The 18,852-nt window shown below is 48.8% G+C and overlaps 1 protein-coding gene across 1 annotated transcript in view; it reads right to left on the reverse strand.

Moving 5' to 3' along the window:
* Positions 1-4,815: 4,815 nt before the first annotated feature.
* LOC138301524 (slit homolog 2 protein-like) overlaps positions 4,816-18,852 on the reverse strand; it is a 348,568-nt gene continuing 334,531 nt past the window's right edge. Inside the window, exon 6 of the mRNA XM_069242038.1 lies at positions 4,816-5,056. Coding sequence (XP_069098139.1) covers positions 4,816-5,056 — 241 coding nt within the window. The remainder of the gene's footprint in view (positions 5,057-18,852) is intronic.

Below are 18,852 nucleotides of genomic sequence, written 5' to 3' on the forward strand. Positions count from 1 at the left end.
GACCTCGTCTGGGTGCACTGTAAGCTACGAACAATTGATATTAGTGGCGGAAGGACTTAGGGGGTCATTCCGACCCTGGTGGTCCATGACCGCCAGGGCCGGGGACCATGGAAGCACCGCCAACAGGCTGGCGGTGCTTCCAGGGCCATTCTGACCGCGGCGGTAAAGCCGCGGTCAGAAAAGGGGAACCGGCGGTCTCCCGCCGGTTTTCCCCTGGCCCAGGGAATCCTCCATGGCGGCGCTGCTTGCAGCGCCGCCATGGGGATTCCGACCCCCTTCCCGCCACCCTGTTTCTGGCAGTTTTCACCGCCAGAAACAGGATGGCGGGAACGGGTGTCGTGGGGCCCCTGGGGGCCCCTGCACTGCCAATGCCACTGGCATGGGCAGTGCAGGGGCCCCCTAACAGGGCCCCATTAAGATTTTCACTGTCTGCTTTGCAGACAGTGAAAATCGCGACGGGTGCCACTGCACCCGTCGCACCCTTGCAACTCCGCCGGCTCCATTCGGAGCCGGCATCCTTGTTGCAGGGTCTTTCCCGCTGGGCCGGCGGGCGCCCTTTTGGCGGTCGCCTGCCGGCCCAGCGGGAAAGTCGGAATGACCCACGCGGTCTTTTGACCGCGGAGCGGTCTTCCGACGGGGTTACTTTGGCGGGCGGCCTCCGCCGCCCGCCGAAGTCGGAATGACCCCCTTAGTCCTATCCAGGTAGAATTTGACACATCTCTTAATGTCTAAGGAGTGTAACGCTCGTTCGGCAGGAGTAGATGGATGTGGAAAAAAAGTTTTAAAAACTAAGGGCTTGTTCATGTGAAAATCGGAAGGGACCTTCGGAATGAAATGCAGGTTTGTGCGAAGTAGTAGTTTGTGTTGTGTGATCTGCAAAAACGGCTCCTGTATGGAGAGGGCCTGAATCTCACTAACCCGCCTGGCTGATGTGAGAGCCACCAGTAAAGCAACTTTCCAAGAAAGGTATTTGATCGAAGCACGATGGACTGGTTCGAATGGATGCTTCATTAACTGTGCTAGAACAATATTCAGGTTCCACGAGGGGGGGAGAAGTCTGAATGTAGGAAAAACCCTGAAAATTCCTTTTAAAAACCATTTGATTAATCTAGAAGAATACAGTGAAGGTGAAGAGTCTGAACGTCTATATGCAGCTATTGCCGCCGGATGCACCTTTATGGATGAGTGCGCCAGGCCGGATTGCGCTAAATGTAATAAGTAAGTCAATAATTGTTCCGTTGGTGAGGACAGTGGATCGATTTGTCGCTGGTGGCACCAGAAACAAAACCTTCGCCACTTGCAAGAATAAGCCTTATTAGTGCTATCTGCTCTAGCTCTGGACAAAATGTCCCTACATTCCTGTGGGATATTCAGATGTGCGAACTCCCTGTGTTCCGGAGCCATGCTGACAATCGCATTGACTGAGGATCCGGATGCGATATTTGCCTTTTGTTTATTGTCAGCAAGTATAGAGATGGTTTGAGCGGAATGTGAGGCTTCATTGATAGAAGAAGCTCTGCGAACCAGTGTTGGCGAGGCCAGTCCAGTACGGAGCAATCGATATCAGGGTGCACGGCTCTGTCTTCATTTTCATGAGGACTCTTGGGATCAGTGGAATTGGAGGAAAGGCGTAAGCAAAGATGCCTGACCAAGCTATGGAAAACGCATTCCCCCAAGATCCCTTTTGGGGATGCCAGCTTGCGAAGTACCGGCATTTGGCGTTCCATTTGCTGGCAAAAAGGTCGATTTTGGGCGTTCCCCACTGGGAAAAAACATAATCCACTGCGGACTGGTCTAGCTCCCACTCGTGGCAGCTCGATCTTTGTCTGCTGAGTGAGTCTGCTATCTTGTTCTCTATCCCCGGCAGATGCACCGCTGTGAGTCTGATGCCTTGCTGCGAGGCCCAATTCCAAATCTTTTGGGCTTCCTTGGAAAGGGTGAGAGACCTCGTTCCTCCTTGTTTGTTAAGGTAATGCATCGTAGTGGTGTTGTCTGTTCTTATGACGACATCTGACCCAGCTATCTTCAGAAGAAAAGCCTGCAGAGCGTGCCAGCTCTGAGCTCCAGCAGGTTGATGTGCATTGCCCTCAACTCTAGCGGCCACTTGCCACTTATTTGAAGATCTTGCAAAACAGCTCCCCAGCCGTCCAGAGAGGCGTCGGTCATGATAGTCCATGGAGCTGGACGATGTAGGAAGGAAAGGCCCACAGACAAATGATGCTCTTGAGACCACCATGTCAGAGATTTGACCATTGCTGGGGTTATGTTTATCCGATCTTTGAAACCTCCCGAAACCTGGAGCCATTGAAGATTGAGTTGCTCCTGTAGCGGTCGCATTTTCAGTCGGCAGAGGGGAACCAGAGGTATGCATGATTACATCATGCCCAACAGGCATTTGAAAAGGCGAACTGAAACTGAGTTTTTTCCCTGTATTGACTTCGCTAGAGTCAGTAACTTCTGCTGTCTCTCTACTGTGGGGCACGCCATGGTGGATTGAGTGTCCAGGTTTGCCCCTAAAAAGGTGATACTGCGTGATGGCAGAGGTTTGGACTTCTCCCAGTTGATGGTGAGGCCTAGACTGTTGAGTAAGGAAACGCACCTTTTTGTTGATCTGCACGCTCCTGCGTAGGTGTTTGCTTTTATCAGCCAATCGTCAAGGTATGGAAATATCTGGTGTTTTCTCCTCCTGAGGAAAGCTGCGATTGGCTCTAGACATTTGGTAAATCTCCTGGGAGCTGACTTTAGGCCAAAAGGAAGGACACGAAATAGAAAATGGCCTCCGGCTACCATGAATCTCAGGCACTGTCTGTGGGCAGGGTGGATAGGAATGTGGAAATATGCATCTTTTATGTCTAGTGTCCAGTCGCGGAAGGACATCCTGTAGGCTTACCATGCGGAACGACTGCTTTTTTAAGTAGATATTTAATTCCCTTAGGTCGAGGATCGGCCTCCAGTTTTTCCACTTCTTGCGAATGAGGAAGAACCTGGAATAAAAACCCCTTCCTCTCTGTGACAGAGGTACTTTCTCTATAGCTCCTTTGAGGAGCATCTTGCTGATCTCCCTCTTGAGTTGTTCTGGATACCTTGATGGAATCCTGCGAGGAGGATTGGAGGGAGGTATTTGGATAAATTCCAGAGTGTGGCCCTGTTTCACTAATTGGACGACCCACTTGTCTGATGTGATGACTTGCCATTGCTTGAGAAACAGGGATATCTTTCTGCTTAGAACCAGTGGAGGAGGGTTGGATGTAGCCGGTGCCTTGGATGTATCAGGCTCTACGAGATGAGTCTTTAGCAGGGCGAGTTGAGCGTCCCCTAGTGCCAGATCTACCATAAGCTGATTCTGGTGGTTGCCTTTGTGGGTAGTATTGACGAAACTGCTGGGAGGAAGAAGGATAGGTTAAATATCTATATTGCTGACAGCCTCCTCTATATGAGGGCAGTCCACGTCCTCTAGCCCGAAAGGATGGCTTCTGAAATTGGAGATTCCCTAGCTATCTTGCAGTATCAGTGTCGGATTTGATAGATTGTAGGGCCTCATCAACATGTTTACCAAATAATGCTCGGCCATCAAAAGGTAGGTCTAAAATCTTATTCTGTACCTCAGGCCTGAATGATGAAGCCTTTAGCCAGCCTTGCCTCCTAAGAACAGCCGCACCTGCGAGCTGGCGAAATGCAGTTGTGGCTATGTCCAAAGCACAGTCTATGAGCTCAGCTGAGGTGCACTGACCTTCCTGTAATGTCCTCCCCGCCTCTGATCTTCCATCCTCTGGCAACTGGTCAATATGCGGGCAATGTCTGCCCATAGCTGTCTGTCATACCTAGCTAACACTGCCAGCGAGTTAGCAGCTCTTATAACTAAGCTAGCCATTGAGGAGAAACTTTTCCAATATTATCCAGCCATCTACCTTCTCTGTCTGGAGGTGCAGAAATAGCAGCAGACGGATTCTTGGACTTTCTCTGTGCCATCTGGGCCACCACTGAGTCTGGATGAGGGTGATCAATTAGACATGCTGGGGCATCGTCTGGTGCCTTGCACTTTTTATCTGGCCGTGGTAGTACTGCTGTGGCAGTAGCAGTGTTATGCATCACTTTCTGCCTTTCTTCCCATAAGTAGCTGACCATTGGAACAGAGCGCACAGATTTCTGGAACAGCTCTTTAAAATCATATAGGAAGCAATCTGTTTACTTGGACGGCATTGGCACGGCGAACCGTTTAGCTGCTCTCTCCAGTAGATTATGAAATCCCCCGATGTCATCTGGCGGGGATTCTACTTTTGACTGTGACGGAGAAGGAGGAGCAGGAATAATGTATTTATCCCACTCCGAATGAGTGTCAAGGAGCTCTCCTTCTTCCTGATCTCCTTCCGACATATCAGTGTCCTGAGGTAAGGTCATATCTGGCGTAGTAACATTTGTCAATGGTAATGAGGTCGGTCTCTGATGTGGAGTAGTCACCCCGGAGACTGGCGACGGCAGAGGTTGCTCCCTTAAGGAGGAAAACACCTGCTATAATCAGCCAACATCGCCCGGAGGTCAGAGAGCAAACAGGTGGGAATGTATGCTCCTTCCTGATATTGTTGGTCTCCTCCATAGTACTGAGGGTCATAGGGTTCCTTAAATTCGTCTTCGTCCTGATATTTGACGTTTAATTGAGAGGGTCTATGTGCTGGTCTAAATGGACCCTCGTCATCTGACTCTTCATCCCCCTCTAACAAGTGAATCGGTATAAGGGGGTTGTCACCTTACTAGGTGAGGTGTGCTTTGGAGTACGTTTTTCTTGTTTTCTAGATTGTTTTTCCCTTGTCGACGGTGTCAGGCGTGGATATAATCTTTGTCGTTGGAGGAGTCGTCGACGACGAACACATGGAGATCTTGATCGTCGACAGCCTTACCGAGGAGTCTACTGTCGACGAGGCCGTCAACAATGGTAAAGCAGACACCGTTGTTACCGTCGTCGATGATGAAGAAGTGTAGATCTTTGTTGACGATGACGTCGTCGACGCTGCTCTCGTCGACGGTGGGGCGCTCGTCGACGATGATGTCGTCGTCATAACTGTCGCGACGGTGGAACAGTGAAAGTCGTCGTAGACGGTGAGGAAACACTCACCGATGGTCTCGTCGACGCTAAGTTCGTTGTTGACGGCACATTCTTAGCTGCCGAAGTAGATGAAGGCCTTTTGAACGACAAAGATGGTGGTACAGAGGACGATTTCTTATGCCTCTCAGAACTGCTGGCATGACCTCTCTCCCCTTTCCTGGAAGATTTATGAGGTGAAGTAGATGGGCTGCGGCCCTTGTAAGACCCTGTGGTAGTCTTTTTGTGGGCTTTTCTTGGTTGTTGTGAAGGAGATCTTGTGTCTGATCTCCCCATTTTTGATGACTTCTTGGATGTTGAAGAGTCATCACTATCCGAATCAGAGACTGGATTATCTCTGTACTTAAGCTTCTGCAGCCAAATTAATAATCTGCCTTCTCTATCCTTAAGAGAAAAATGGCTTCAAGGCAATCCAAAGGTGTGAAGAAAGAGCAGAGGTCTGAGGAGACTCCGTAGCACGAAGTGCGGTAGAAAATCTGAGGTGCTGGAGCTTCTCTCAGGAGGATTCTAGAGGGTGGTGTTGTCTGATTGGTGGATGCTCAAGTTTGGTCTTTTTCTTAAAATGGCTGAGATAGACTATTAAATTAAAGAGGCCTAAGGCCCTTGTGTTGATATGTTTCATCATTACTTGTGTAATTGTACCGGAGGCTCCCATCTCGACGACGGGGAATAATTCAAGCATGTGAATCTATGAAAGTTCCAATAATGGAGTAATGAAAGCTCCCTCGCCATTCAAACTTTATTTCTGGGTATAATCAGTGCATGCATTAGTACATTAAACCCACAAGTATTGAATTTACCAACCCTTGTTTACTTAATAGTTCTTTTGCCTCCATTTGGCTAGCGAGACATCTAAAGCTTCTTCTTGGAAAGACCTAAAAAGGGGGTCAGAACCCTCACTACAATTGCATTAGTTGATTTAGAGAGCAAATCATTTGTTTAGGTCCTTTTACAAGAAGTGAGCACATTGACTGAGGACCAAAACTTAATAACAATAACCCAAGCTGGCTTTAGGAAGGGGTCTTCTAACAAAATAATGTAATGACATCAAAGGTCCTCACTTCATTCACACTACTGAAGAAAATAAAAAGCTGTATTTTTTTGTACATTTCACGGCCATCTTTGACAGAGTGGACTGATCAATGCTATGAACCAAACTATCCAACATGAATACTGACCCGCGTTTGTTACATCTTCTAATAAGATGTGGGTCATAGCACAAACCACCACAAACCCCTCATTTTAGCAGCTTAAAAGCGGGACAGGTGCCACTGAGCAGTTCTTTGTGTGATCAAACATTTACATTGATATTTATGGCTTCATTGACTTTGATCAGAGCTACTCATCTCCAATGATATGCTCATAAATACCACTGCAAGATGATAGCAAGATGAAGCTGTGAGGTGTGGGAACAAATGGAACAAAGAGGGCAGAAAAAGAAGAGAGGTACAGATAGAAGGTGGATCATGTGAGATGGATGAAAGATGAAAAGATGAAAGATGAAAAGATGAATGATGGAAAGATGGATGGATGATGGAAGGGAAGGTGGTTGTTGGTGAAGAAAGGATGGAAAGATGGATTTATGAGTGGAAAGAATGATGGAGAGAAGCAAGGAAGGAAGGGAAGAAAATAAGTCAGAAAGAAGAATAGAGTAAGAATATATAAAAGATGGAAGAAGAATGGAGAGAAAGAACAATAAATGGATGGTTTGGTAAAATTGAAGGATGAAGCACGGTGCAGACTACTGAATGAATGAAGAGATGAAAGGAAAGTAGGAAACAACTTAAAAATGGAGAGAAGGTATTAAACAAGGAAAAAGTCAGAAATAAGGATTGACTGAAAAAACGACGAAAGAAAACTGGAAAAAGTGGGACAGAGATGGAAAAAAAGAGAAGAAAAGCCTGATGAGGAAAATAGAAGAAAACTAAAGGAAATAAATCAGCAAAGAAGTAAAGGGAGATCAGTGGAAATAGAGGAACATACATGAAAAAGGAGTTATGAAAGAATTAACTGAAAATGGAAACATGAAAGATAGATGGTTAATCCCCCAGTATACCTGGGGTAGATAAGCCTCAAAATGCACTTGAACGGCTGTTGGACCTGGCCCTTTCAGAAGGATCATCCTCACACGTTCTTGTTGGCCTTAGAAGTCTGTGCACTTTACCACTGCTAACCAGTTCTGAAGTGCCTGTGCTATCTCCTTAAAACATGGCACAATTAGCTTAGACCCAATTGGCATATTTAATTTACTTATAGGTCCCCAGTGAAGTGCACTAAATGTGCCTAGGGCCTGTAAATTAAATGCTACTTATGGACCTGACGAACGAATTACTTACCTTCGGTAACGACTTTTCTAGTGGATACATTAGCTACCTGTGGATTCCTCACCTCATGAATACTCCCATGGCGCCAGCATTCGACGGAAATCTTCTTCCTAGTCTCCGCACGTCGACGAGGACGTCACTCTACTAACCCACGCGACGCCGTCTGACGTCATACAGGCAATAAGAGGTCCTCGACGACGTGCCGATGTCAGTACCAACATTTTTTACGTGCATGAGAACAACAACCCAATGCAATGAAAGAGCAAGGCAACATCCCATAACCTTGTAAAATACACAATATTGCAATGAATAGCTGTAAATTTAATATAACTCTCTCTTTTTTTTTTTTTAAATGAACAAATATATGCAAATCATGTATATACACTAGAATATATACATATATATATATACAGATAAATATACACAAGTATCCATATGTACAACATCTATTGCAACCTTGAAGACCAAGAGGAGCGCACTCAAGGATTACTTGGTAAGACCAGAAAGGCAACGGGGAGGCGGGTGGGACCGTGAGGAATCCACAGGTAGCTAATGTATCCACCAGAAAAGTCGTTACCGAAGGTAAGTAACTCGTTCTTCTGATGGATACAACTACCTGTGGATTCCTCACCTCATGAATAGATTCCCAAAGCAGTACCACGCCCGGTGGCGGGTGCCTAAATGGTCAAACCAAGAAATCCTGCAGCACTGACCGTGCAAAATGGCCGTCCCTTCTGACCTCAGAGTCCAAACAGTAATGTTTCGCAAAAGTGTGAAGGGACGACCAAGTTGCGGCCTTGCAGATGTCGACCACAGGAACACCTCTGGCCAAGGCCGAAGTGGCCGACTTAGCTCTGGTGGAATGAGGTCTAATGCCCTCAGGAGGATCCTTCTTTGACAAAGAGTAACAGATTTTAATGCAAAGAACAACCCACCTGGAGAGTGTTCTCTTGTGGACTGCCTTTCCTCTCCTCTTGCCCACGTACCCGATGAACAGCTGATCCTCCAGCCTGAAATCCTTTGTTCTATCAATAAAGAAGCTCAACGCCCTCTTTGGGTCCAGACGGTGCAGTCTTTCTTCCTCTTTAGAAGGATGAGGCGGAGGATAGAACGTGCGACAAAGTAATTGTCTGAGCCAAATGGAACGGTGAAACAACCTTTGGGAGGAAAGCAGCCTTGGTCCTCAACACCACCTTATCCCCATAAAAAGTTGTATAAGGGGGCTTTACCGATAAGGCCTGCAACTCACTCACTCTCCTTGCAGATGTTATAGCTACCAGGAAAACTGTTTTTATAACCAAATACCTTAAGGGGCAAGAATGCATAGGCTCAAAAGGGGACCCCATAAGGAAAGTCAGGACCAAGGACAAATCCCATTGCGGCATAACGAATGGTTTTGGAGGATATTTATTTAGAAGACCTTTCAAGAATCTGATAACAATAGGGGATTTAAATAACGATGGTTGGTCTGGAAGACAAATGAAGGCTGACAAGGCCGACAAATAACCCTTAATGGTAGCCACTGCACAACCTTTCTGCGCTAGAGACAGAGCAAAAGACAAAACGTCCGATAGATGAGCATGTAAGGGATCAATCTGCTTCTCTCCACACCACGCAACAAATTTAGACCACCTATTAGCGTAGATAGATTTAGTGGAGTGTCGCCTGGCCGCTAATATAACATCCACTACATCAGGCGGAAGAGAGAAGGAACTCAGGTTGCCCCGTTCAATCTCCAGGCATGTAGGTGCAGACTCTGGAGGTTGGGGTGTAAAACCCGCCCCTGCGACTGCGAGAGGAGGTCTGCCCTGAAAGGGAGACGGAGCGGAGGGCACATTGAGAGTTGGAAAAGGTCGGAGTACCACACCCTCCTTGGCCAATCCGGAGCTATCAAGATGACTAGCGCCCGGTCTTGGCGAATCTTCCTCAATACTCGAGGAATCAAGGGTATGGGAGGAAACGCGTAAAGCAACTGGCCGCACCAGGTTATTTGAAACGCGTCCCCCAACGCTCCCTGCACCGGATACTGGAGGCTGCAGAATAACGGACAATGCGCGATACTTGAGTATCGGGATATGAAAGTAAGCATCCTGCAAGTCGACAGACACCATCCAATCTTCCTTGTTCAACGCCAAAAGCACCTGAGCTAGGGTCAGCATCTTGAACTTTTCCTGTTTGAGGAACCAATTCAAGATCCTCAGATCCAGGATTGGTCTCAACCGACCATCCTTCTTGGGAATCAGGAAATACCTTGAGTAACAACCTCGACCTCTTTCCTACTCTGGGACCAACTCCACCGCGCCCTTTGAAAGGAGGACTTGTATCTCCTGTTCTAGCAACAAGAGGTGTTCTTCTGAACAATAAGATGGGCGAGGCGGGATGGGGGGCGGGAACTCCCGAAAGGGAAGGGTGTAGCCTTTTCCCACAATACTGAGAACCCAAGTGTCCATTGTAATAGTCTTACCCGAGGAAACCCCCACCTTTGGAAGATCAAACGGGCTTGATTTGGATGGAGACGCCACTCGTGGTCTGCCGAGAATTGGCGACTGAGACCGTCCGCACGTACATTCAAGACCCCGGCCAGATGATTTGCTACCAAGCAAATCTGATGGTCCTTTGCCCAGGACCATAGTCGAAGAGCTTCTCTGCAGAGAAGGTACGACCCTACTCCTCCCTGTTTGTTTATGTACCACATCGTGGTAGTATTGTCCGTCAGGACCTGTACCGACTGACCACGAAGGGAAGGGAGGAAGGCCTTGAGAGCCAGACGTACAGCCCGTAACTCTAACAGATTGATATGAAACATCTGTTCCTCTGGAGACCAAAGGCCTTTGATCTCCAGATCCCCCAGATGAGCTCCCCACCCTAGAGTGGAAGCATCCGTTATGACCGTGGCCACTGGTGGCGACTGCGCGAACTGCTTTCCTTGTGAAAGATTGTTGCTCGCAATCCACCACTTCAAGTCCACAGCAGCATCTCTGGAGATCTTGACAGCATCTTCTAGATCTCCTTTGTGTTGAGACCACTGCCTTCGGAGGCACCACTGAAGAGCCCTCATGTGCCAGCGAGCATGCGTGACCAACAGAATGCAGGAGGCAAACAGACCGAGCAGACGAAGGACCTTGAGGACTGGAACTACCGCTCCACTTCGAAACATTGGAACCAATTCCTGAATATCTTGAATCCGCTGAGGCGGAGGAAAGGCTCGACTCAATGTTGTATCCAGTACTGCCCCTATGAACAGGAGGCGCTGAGAGGGCTCCAGGTGAGATTTGGGCTCGTTCACCGAAAAGCCCAGGTCGAACAACAACTGAGTCGTTGACTGCAGATGATGCAACACAAGCTCCGGAGACTTGGCTTTGATCAACCAGTCGTCCAAGTAAGGGAATACTGCTATCCCCTTCCTTCTGAGCTCTGCCGCAACCACCGACATCACCTTCGTGAAGACTCGAGGTGCTGAAGTAAGACCAAACGGAAGGACCACAAACTGATAGTGCTGCCATCCTACGACAAACCGGAGATACTTCCTGTGCGACTTGAGTATCGGGATATGAAAGTAAGCATCCTGCAAGTCGACAGACACCATCCAATCTTCCTTGTTCAACGCCAAAAGCACCTGAGCTAGGGTCAGCATCTTGAACTTTTCCTGTTTGAGGAACCAATTCAAGATCCTCAGATCCAGGATTGGTCTCAACCGACCATCCTTAATGGGAATCAGGAAATACCTTGAGTAACAACCTCGACCCCTTTCCTGCTCTGGGACCAACTCCACCGCGCCCTCTGAAAGGAGGACTTGTACCTCCTGTTCTAGCAACAAGAGGTGTTCTTCTGAACAATAAGATGGGCGAGGCGGGATGGGGGGCGGGAACTCCCGAAAGGGAAGGGTGTAGCCTTTTCCCACAATACTGAGAACCCAAGTGTCCGTTGTAATAGTCTTCCACTTGCGGAGAAAATGCCGTAATCTTCCCCCTACAGGAGAGGAGTGAGTGGGAAATGGTGGAAGCCTAAGGCTGCTTTCCCTGCTGCACCCCTCCAGAGGACGAGGAAGAGGCAGAGTGCTGCTGAGAGGCTCCTCTGGTACGGGCCCTACCTCTCCCTCTAAAAGATCTATAGGGATGGGAAGAGGCAGGTTGCTGGAATCTCCCCTGAAAGGAAGAGGAGGAAGAGCCACGCCCAAATCCACGAAACCTCCTGAAAAATCTGGAAGAGGCAGAGGAAGAAGGAGCTTGGAGCCCTAACGATTTGGCTGTGGCCCTGCTCTCCTTAAATCGCTCCAAGGCCGAATCTGCCTTGGCCCCAAACAGTTTGTCCCCATCAAACGGGAGGTCCAATAGGGTTGACTGCACATCCGCAGAAAACCCCGAATTACGGAGCCAGGCCTGTCTCCTTGCCACCACAGCTGTGCCCATCGCCCTAGCCACCGAGTCGGTCGTGTCCAGCCCAGACTGAATAATCTGGGTCGCGGCAGCCTGGGCGTCCGAAACAACATCCAAAAGACCCTGGGGAAGCTCCGTAAATGATGACGAAATGTCATCCATAAGAGCATGGATGTATCTCCCCAGAATGCAAGTTGCGTTGGTGGCCTTCAACGCCAGACTGCAGGATGAAAACATTTCTTGGACTGCGCATCCAGCTTTTTCGAGTCCCTGTCTCCAGGCACCGTCGGGAAAGATCCAGGCGCTGATTTTGATGAACAGGAGGCTTGCACCACCAAGCTCTCCGGTGTAGGGTGTCTAGAAAGAAAGCCAGGGTCAGATGGCGCAGCTCGATACCTCCTGGCCACAGCCCTATGAACCGCTGAGGAAGATACTGGCCTCTTCCACACCTCTAGCACCGGATCAAGCAAAGCCTCATTAAACGGCAAGAGAGGCTCTGCTGCAGCAGAGGCCGGATGTAGCACCTCCGTTAGAAGATTCTGCTTCGCCTCTGCCACGGGCAAAGGCAGGTCCAGAAAGTTAGCTGCCTTCCGTACTACAGCGTGAAAGGAAGCCGCCTCCTCCGTATATTCCCCTGGAGACGAAAGATCCCACTCAGGGGAAGTGTCCAGCCCACTGGCTGTATCCAGACCATGCAGTCCATCACCAGAGTCCTCCAGTTCTCCTTCCTCCAGGACTCGTTGGTACTCCTGCTCTTCCAATAGACGAAGAGTCCGTCTCCTCGAATGTAGCCTCTGCTCGATACGCGGAGTCGACATGGCCTCCGCCGAAGTCGAAGATCGGCGCCGATCCCCAGAAGCAACTGACGCCGCGTCCGGCGCCACAGGCAACTTCGACGCCGATGAAAGAGCAGGACGAAGAGAACTTGGAGCAGATGGACCCACCGGAGTCACAGGACGAAATCCCGACGTCGACGGGATGGAAATCTCCGGGGCCAGTCCCTCTGAAGCCACCGGAGCGGCCACCGGCGCCGACACCGGCGCCGAGCCCACGTTCCCAAAAGGGAGAAAGGGCATAAAGGGTGCCGGCCGTAGAGGTGCAGGATCACCCAATGAAAAGGCCAAAGGACCAGCCGGAGCACCCCCTGGAGCCATCTGTTGGAAGATGGTATACATCGCATTTAGGAATGCGGTACTATCGGCTCCAGGGGTGGGAAAAGCCGGATACTGGGGAGCCTGTATCGAAGGCGACCCTGACGCCGGCCTCGACGTCTGCGACGCCGGAGACAACACAAGAGGCTGCACCAGACGCCTGCCCAGGCTTCACCGACGCCTGCCCAGGTGAAGTCGGTGACGCCGGAGAGGGCAACGGCGTCGACGGATGCGGCGTGACCGTGGGACTGACCTCCCAAGTCCTCCGGCGCCGATCCGAAGGCGACCTGGAACGAGTCTCCTTCCTTGAACGGCGCCGTGAATCTCTACGGCGCCGGGAGTCTCGATGACGCCGATGCCTTGGCGAAGAAGACTTCTTGTGATGCTTTTCTTTCTTCGACTTCGCCATAAACAACTTAGCCTCACGTTCCTTGAGGGCCTTCGGATCCTTGTGCTGGCATGAATCGCAAGTTGAGACGTCGTGGTCGGAGCTCAAACACCAAAGGCAGTCGGAGTGAGGATCTGTAACTGACATCCTGCCCCCACACTCTCGACAAGGCTTGAAACCCGACTTTCTCTGTGACATTATTACTGCAGAAAAGGACTACGCAGCAAAAAATACACTGTAACCACAAAAGTAACAGTTGCTCCCTCGAAGATAACCGTTTCGAATGCACGGAAAAAAGGGAACTGACGTCGGCACGTCGTCGAGGACCTCTTATTGCCTGTATGACGTCAGACGCCGTCGCGTGGGCTAGAGTGACGTCCTCGTCGACGTGCAGAGACTAGGAAGAAGATTTCCGTCGAATGCTGGTGCCATGGGAGTATTCATGAGGTGAGGAATCCACAGGTAGTTGTATCCATCAGAAAGTACTACCCACTTAAGTAGCCCTTGAATCATGTCTCAGACCTGCCATTGCAGGGCCTGTATGTGCAGTAGTACACTGCCAAGTCAACCTAGCTAAGTAACCCTTTTGCCAGGCCCAAACATTCCCTTTTTTACATACAAGTCACCCCTAAGGTAGGCCCTGGATAACCCAGAGGACAGGGTGTAATGTACTTAAAAGGCAGGACAAGTACTTTTAAGTTTTACATGTCTTGGTAGTGGAAAAACTCCCAAAGTCGTTTTTGCTACAGCAAGGCCGGTCTCTCCCATAAGATAACATTTGGGATTTCCTTATTACATCTTACAAGTGTAATTCACAATTTGGAAGAGATAAACTTTTCAAGTTTGGTGTCTCAGGAATCACAATTTAGAATAACAACTTATTCTGAAGTCAGATTTTAAATTGCATTACTGAGAATGCACCTTATAGCAAGTTGGCACTTTCGTATTTAGCAATTCGTTCCCTGCTGCCTGTCTCAGATCACTGGGGAGGCTACTCAGCCATACACTATAGGAGTTTAGGTGTGACTTGATTGGCCCCTGATGGGTGTTGGAAAATGGGTCATTGGTAAGGGCAGGTAAGTACCTACACTTAGCAATAGGCCACTAACCTCCACTTAGGTCCAGTTAGATCTCAGTAAATTACACCTAGCTCAACCCTTGGTAGCTTGGCAACGAGCAACAAGGCTTAACTTAGGAGACAAAGCGTAAAGCATTCAAATATCACAAAACAGTAATTAAATAAAACACAGGAAACAGTTTAAAAATCCAAAATAAATTTATACAAATAGATTATGGTGGTCATTCTGACCCTGGCGGTCTTTGACCGCCAGGGCGGAGGACCGCGGGAGCACCGCCGACAGGCCGGCGGTGCTCCAATGGGGATTCCGACCGCGGCGGTAAAGCCGCGGTCGGACCGGCACCACTGGCGGGGTCCCGCCAGTGTACCGCGGCCCCATTGAATCCTCCGCGGCGGCGCAGCTTGCTGCACCGCCGCGGGGATTCCGACCCCCCCTACCGCCATCCAGATCCCGGCGGTCGGACCGCCGAGATCCGGATGGCGGTAGGGGGGGTCGCGGGGCCCCTGGGGGCCCCTGCAGTGCCCATGCCACTGGCATGGGCATTGCAGGGGCCCCCGTAAGAGGGCCCCTACATGTATTTCACTGTCTGCTGCGCAGACAGTGAAATACGCGACGGGTGCAACTGCACCCGTCGCACAGCTTCCACTCCGCCGGCTCGATTCCGAGCCGGCTTCATCGTGGAAGCCTCTTTCCCGCTGGGCTGGCTGGCGGTCTGAAGGCGACCGCCCGCCAGCCCAGCGGGAAAGTCAGAATTACCGCCGCGGTCTTTCGACCGCGGAACGGTAACCTGACGGCGGGACTTTGGCGGGCGGCCTCCGCCGCCCGCCAAGGTCAGAATGAGGGCCTATATTTTTATCTTTAAAATGACACCAAAACGAATAGAAACGGAGAAGGGGAACCGGAGATATGAATTTAAAAAAAATTTATGCTTTCTAGCGCATAGAAGCAACTAGCGCTCAAAGGGTTTAAAAAGGTCACACTTGAAAGGAACAAAGTCCAGAGTTCAGGCCACCCACGAGGTAACACTGTCACGCTTACTTTCGGCAGTGTTTGATTCAGGAAAGTGGTCCACAGCACCAGCCAAAGGTTCAGAGGCTCTTGTGGGTCTCTTGGGGTCTGGGACTACAACTCCCACAATGCACCTCTCCAACTTATGGAGTTGCTCCAAACGTCTCCAAGCTTCTGGATCTTCTTCCAGAGGTCCTTTTTGTGTCTTTGAAGTGTCCACAACTTGATCCAAGGTTCCAGAAGCTCTGAGTTGCTCCTTGGGAGTTGGACTACAATTCCCAGAACGCACCTGGTCAGAATCCTCAAATTGCCCCTGGATGCTGGTCAGCTGGGCTCTGCTTGCAGGACTTGATGCAGGGGACTCTGGGCAGCTCCTTTGTACCTATAGCAAACAGGGAGTCCCGTCTTGAAGCAGTAGAAGACAGGTAAAGTCCTTTTAGTGGTGAAGCCCAAGTGTGCAGCTGGTGCAGTCCTCCAGAGTGCAGTGTCTGTAGTTCTTCCTTGTTGGAATCTGATAGGGATCTGAGGTGTGGGTGCATGTCTGCCAGTTATATCCTTGCTCCTGGGTGAAAAACAGGGGGGTCCTGGTTCTCCAATCAGGGGCAGGGTCCTTCCCCCTGTGATGACCACTTCCTGGGAAGTGTGGCAAAAATCAATCCCAGGGAGCAACATTCCTCAAAAATCCATCATGCCTGAAAGTGATTTTTGGAGGTTACATCTGGCTGAGCCCACCCACTGGTGTGGCTAAAAATCCTAAACACTCCCCTCTCCTGCCCTCTCCTAATCTAATCAAGGGGGCACCTAATTGTCTGGGTTTGCAGGATGTGAGGGTGTTGCAGGGTTGCTCCAAATGTCCTTCTCTGCCTTTGAAGACCAGTTTGGCCGCCCTTCCCCTTCCTGCTTCACCATCTGCTGAGGGGAGGTCTTCTCCCCCAGGCACATCTCTTTGTGTGGAGCCAGGCCACTTCACACCTCATCAAGGCAGCCAGGCCAGGCTGCCAGAGGCTGGCCAATCAGAGCACAGCAGCAAAAACACTGCAGGCCTGAAGTTGGCAACTTTTCAACTCTTTACCTGAACAAGTTATATTAAATCCAACGACTGGAAGTTGTGGGATTTATTATAACAATTAATTTGATACCAAACTTCTGGTATCTGTTACTTAAGGGGACTTTCAAAATTAAAATAAAGTCTCCCCATTCTAGCCTATGGAGGACATTCACTACAATGAGGAAAAAACGAATTTGGCTGTTTTACCTCACCAGGGCTTATAAAACTATTTTTATAAGGTCCCTGCTTATAGTTACATGGCACCCAGCCCATGGCACACCTTAGGGGTGACTTATATGTAAAAATAAGGTAGTTTAAGACTTTGGAACTACTTTTAATTCCAAAATCGAATTTGCATATAACTTTAATTTAAAAGCAGCCAGCAAGGCAGGCCTGCCTTTAAAATGACAATGGGCCCCTCAGCAGTGCACCTATGGGGGCACTACCTATGCTGGGGTCCCTAAACCTCCATGCCCTACCATATAGTAGGGACTTATAGGTAGGTTAATTTTGCCAATTATAATTAGCCTAATTTGTATACTGATTTTATACAGAGCACAGGCCCTGGGACTGGTTAGCAGTACCCAGGTCACTATCTGGGTCAGGAAAACACCAGCAAAAAGTGGAAAATGGGGGAAAAAGTTAGGGGGCCTCTGCAATCAGCCCTGTTCTCTCACAATGGGCCATCCTGGCAGGATGGAAGGGAGGAGCTGGCCAGAGCCTCAATTATACCTAGATAGGCTGTATCCTGTCCCCACACAAAGGGCTGCATAACACCCTGTAGTGAGTCTGGAGTCAGGGCAGGAGGGTAAGGACCTCTGTGCACTTCAAAGGCCTTTAAAGTCTCCCCCACTTCAAATGCCCAAATAGGTATAAATACTGGACCTCTGACACCACCAACTCAGTTCACGTCTGGACATGTAGATACTCTGCCAGGAAGAAGGACTGCTGTGCTGCTGAAGGACTGCCACTCTGCTGAACTGCTGCTTTGCTGGACTCCTGTCTTGTTGTGCTGCCCCGTTGCCTGTTTCCCTCCCTAGGTGAAAACGGTTAGAACTCTTTCACTTGAACTTAGAGTGACTCAAAGGGACTAGTTGCCTGGCTCCCTGATCTGAAGTCTCACGGACATATCAGGCTACCAACCACCCTGGGGGTTGGGGACAGAAGTCTGATCTAAGCGGTTGAATGGGCCACATCACACTGTTGGTCATGGTCGTACTATCTTCCTACTGGGATGCATCTGTGAGGAAGTTAAGGTTAGGTGCTGCAAAGATATTTGACAGTTTGATCTTGAAAAATTCATAAGTTCTACGTATTGGATTTTTGTCATTTTGGTCGTGGTTTATTAATTAAATCTTACTCTATTTTTCTAAAATGGTGAGGATTCATATTGTGTGGTGTATTCACTGTTTTACTGTTTGAAGGGTTGCACAAATACTTTACACACTGCCTCTAGGTTTAGCCTGACTACTCTGTGCCAATCTACCGGAGGGTGAGAACAGGTTAGTTTAGCGTTTGCCTGACACTTACACTGACTAGGATTGTCAACCAACATCCCAATTTCTAACAACAGCCCTTTATAAATGGATGCAAAACTGATAGTTATTTAGCAAATGTTTTTGAAAATCATTCTATAGTATGCACACTGTGCCCCGTTTAATTATATTTTTCTGCGGAAGGACTGACCTCTTTCTTCAATATCCGTGAGAAAAGTCAGCCACAGTAGGCAGTCCTTGATAAATGGGAATTTATTTTTGTGACTATTCCCTTGGCACAAACTGACAAGAAATAAACACTTAGCCCACTTACACACATCTCAAATGGCTTGAGTCAAGGGTTCATATTTTCTCCAACCTTGTTTAATGTCTAAGAGGCTGGGGTGCTATAGAGCCGGGCCGCAAGATGGACGCTTTCATGAGAGTCTGCTGGCTGAGCCGGAAATCCGACAGGAATCCTGCCCAGTCCTGCATCCTGCTATGAGAAAGAACTGTAATACACCAAATACAACTATACAGAGGGGATTAATATATAAATATTATTTTATATCACAGTGAAATTATCATTTAATCACTGGAAAAAATTACTTCTTTTCCTTCTTTTTATTCTTTAGTATTTGTCTCTCTTTGTCTCACTCTCTTGATTTATAACATAAACATAAAAAAACACGTATCTTACTTACAGACAATATATACAAACATCTACACATATAACTATGAACATCTCTGTCCACAATGCATATGTCACTTGGCATTTAAAATTCTGAGAAGTCTTTTGCACTGACAGTTTCCAATCAACAGTTCTTAAATGAATCCACTGCTAAATCTTTTCAGGGGCGCAGTCTTTTATATGAGGTAGTAATATTCGGTACCGCCTTTTCTAA

The sequence above is a fragment of the Pleurodeles waltl genome, chromosome 6 (genome assembly GCF_031143425.1).
Source record: "Pleurodeles waltl isolate 20211129_DDA chromosome 6, aPleWal1.hap1.20221129, whole genome shotgun sequence".
NCBI classification, from domain to species: Eukaryota; Metazoa; Chordata; class Amphibia; order Caudata; family Salamandridae; genus Pleurodeles; species Pleurodeles waltl.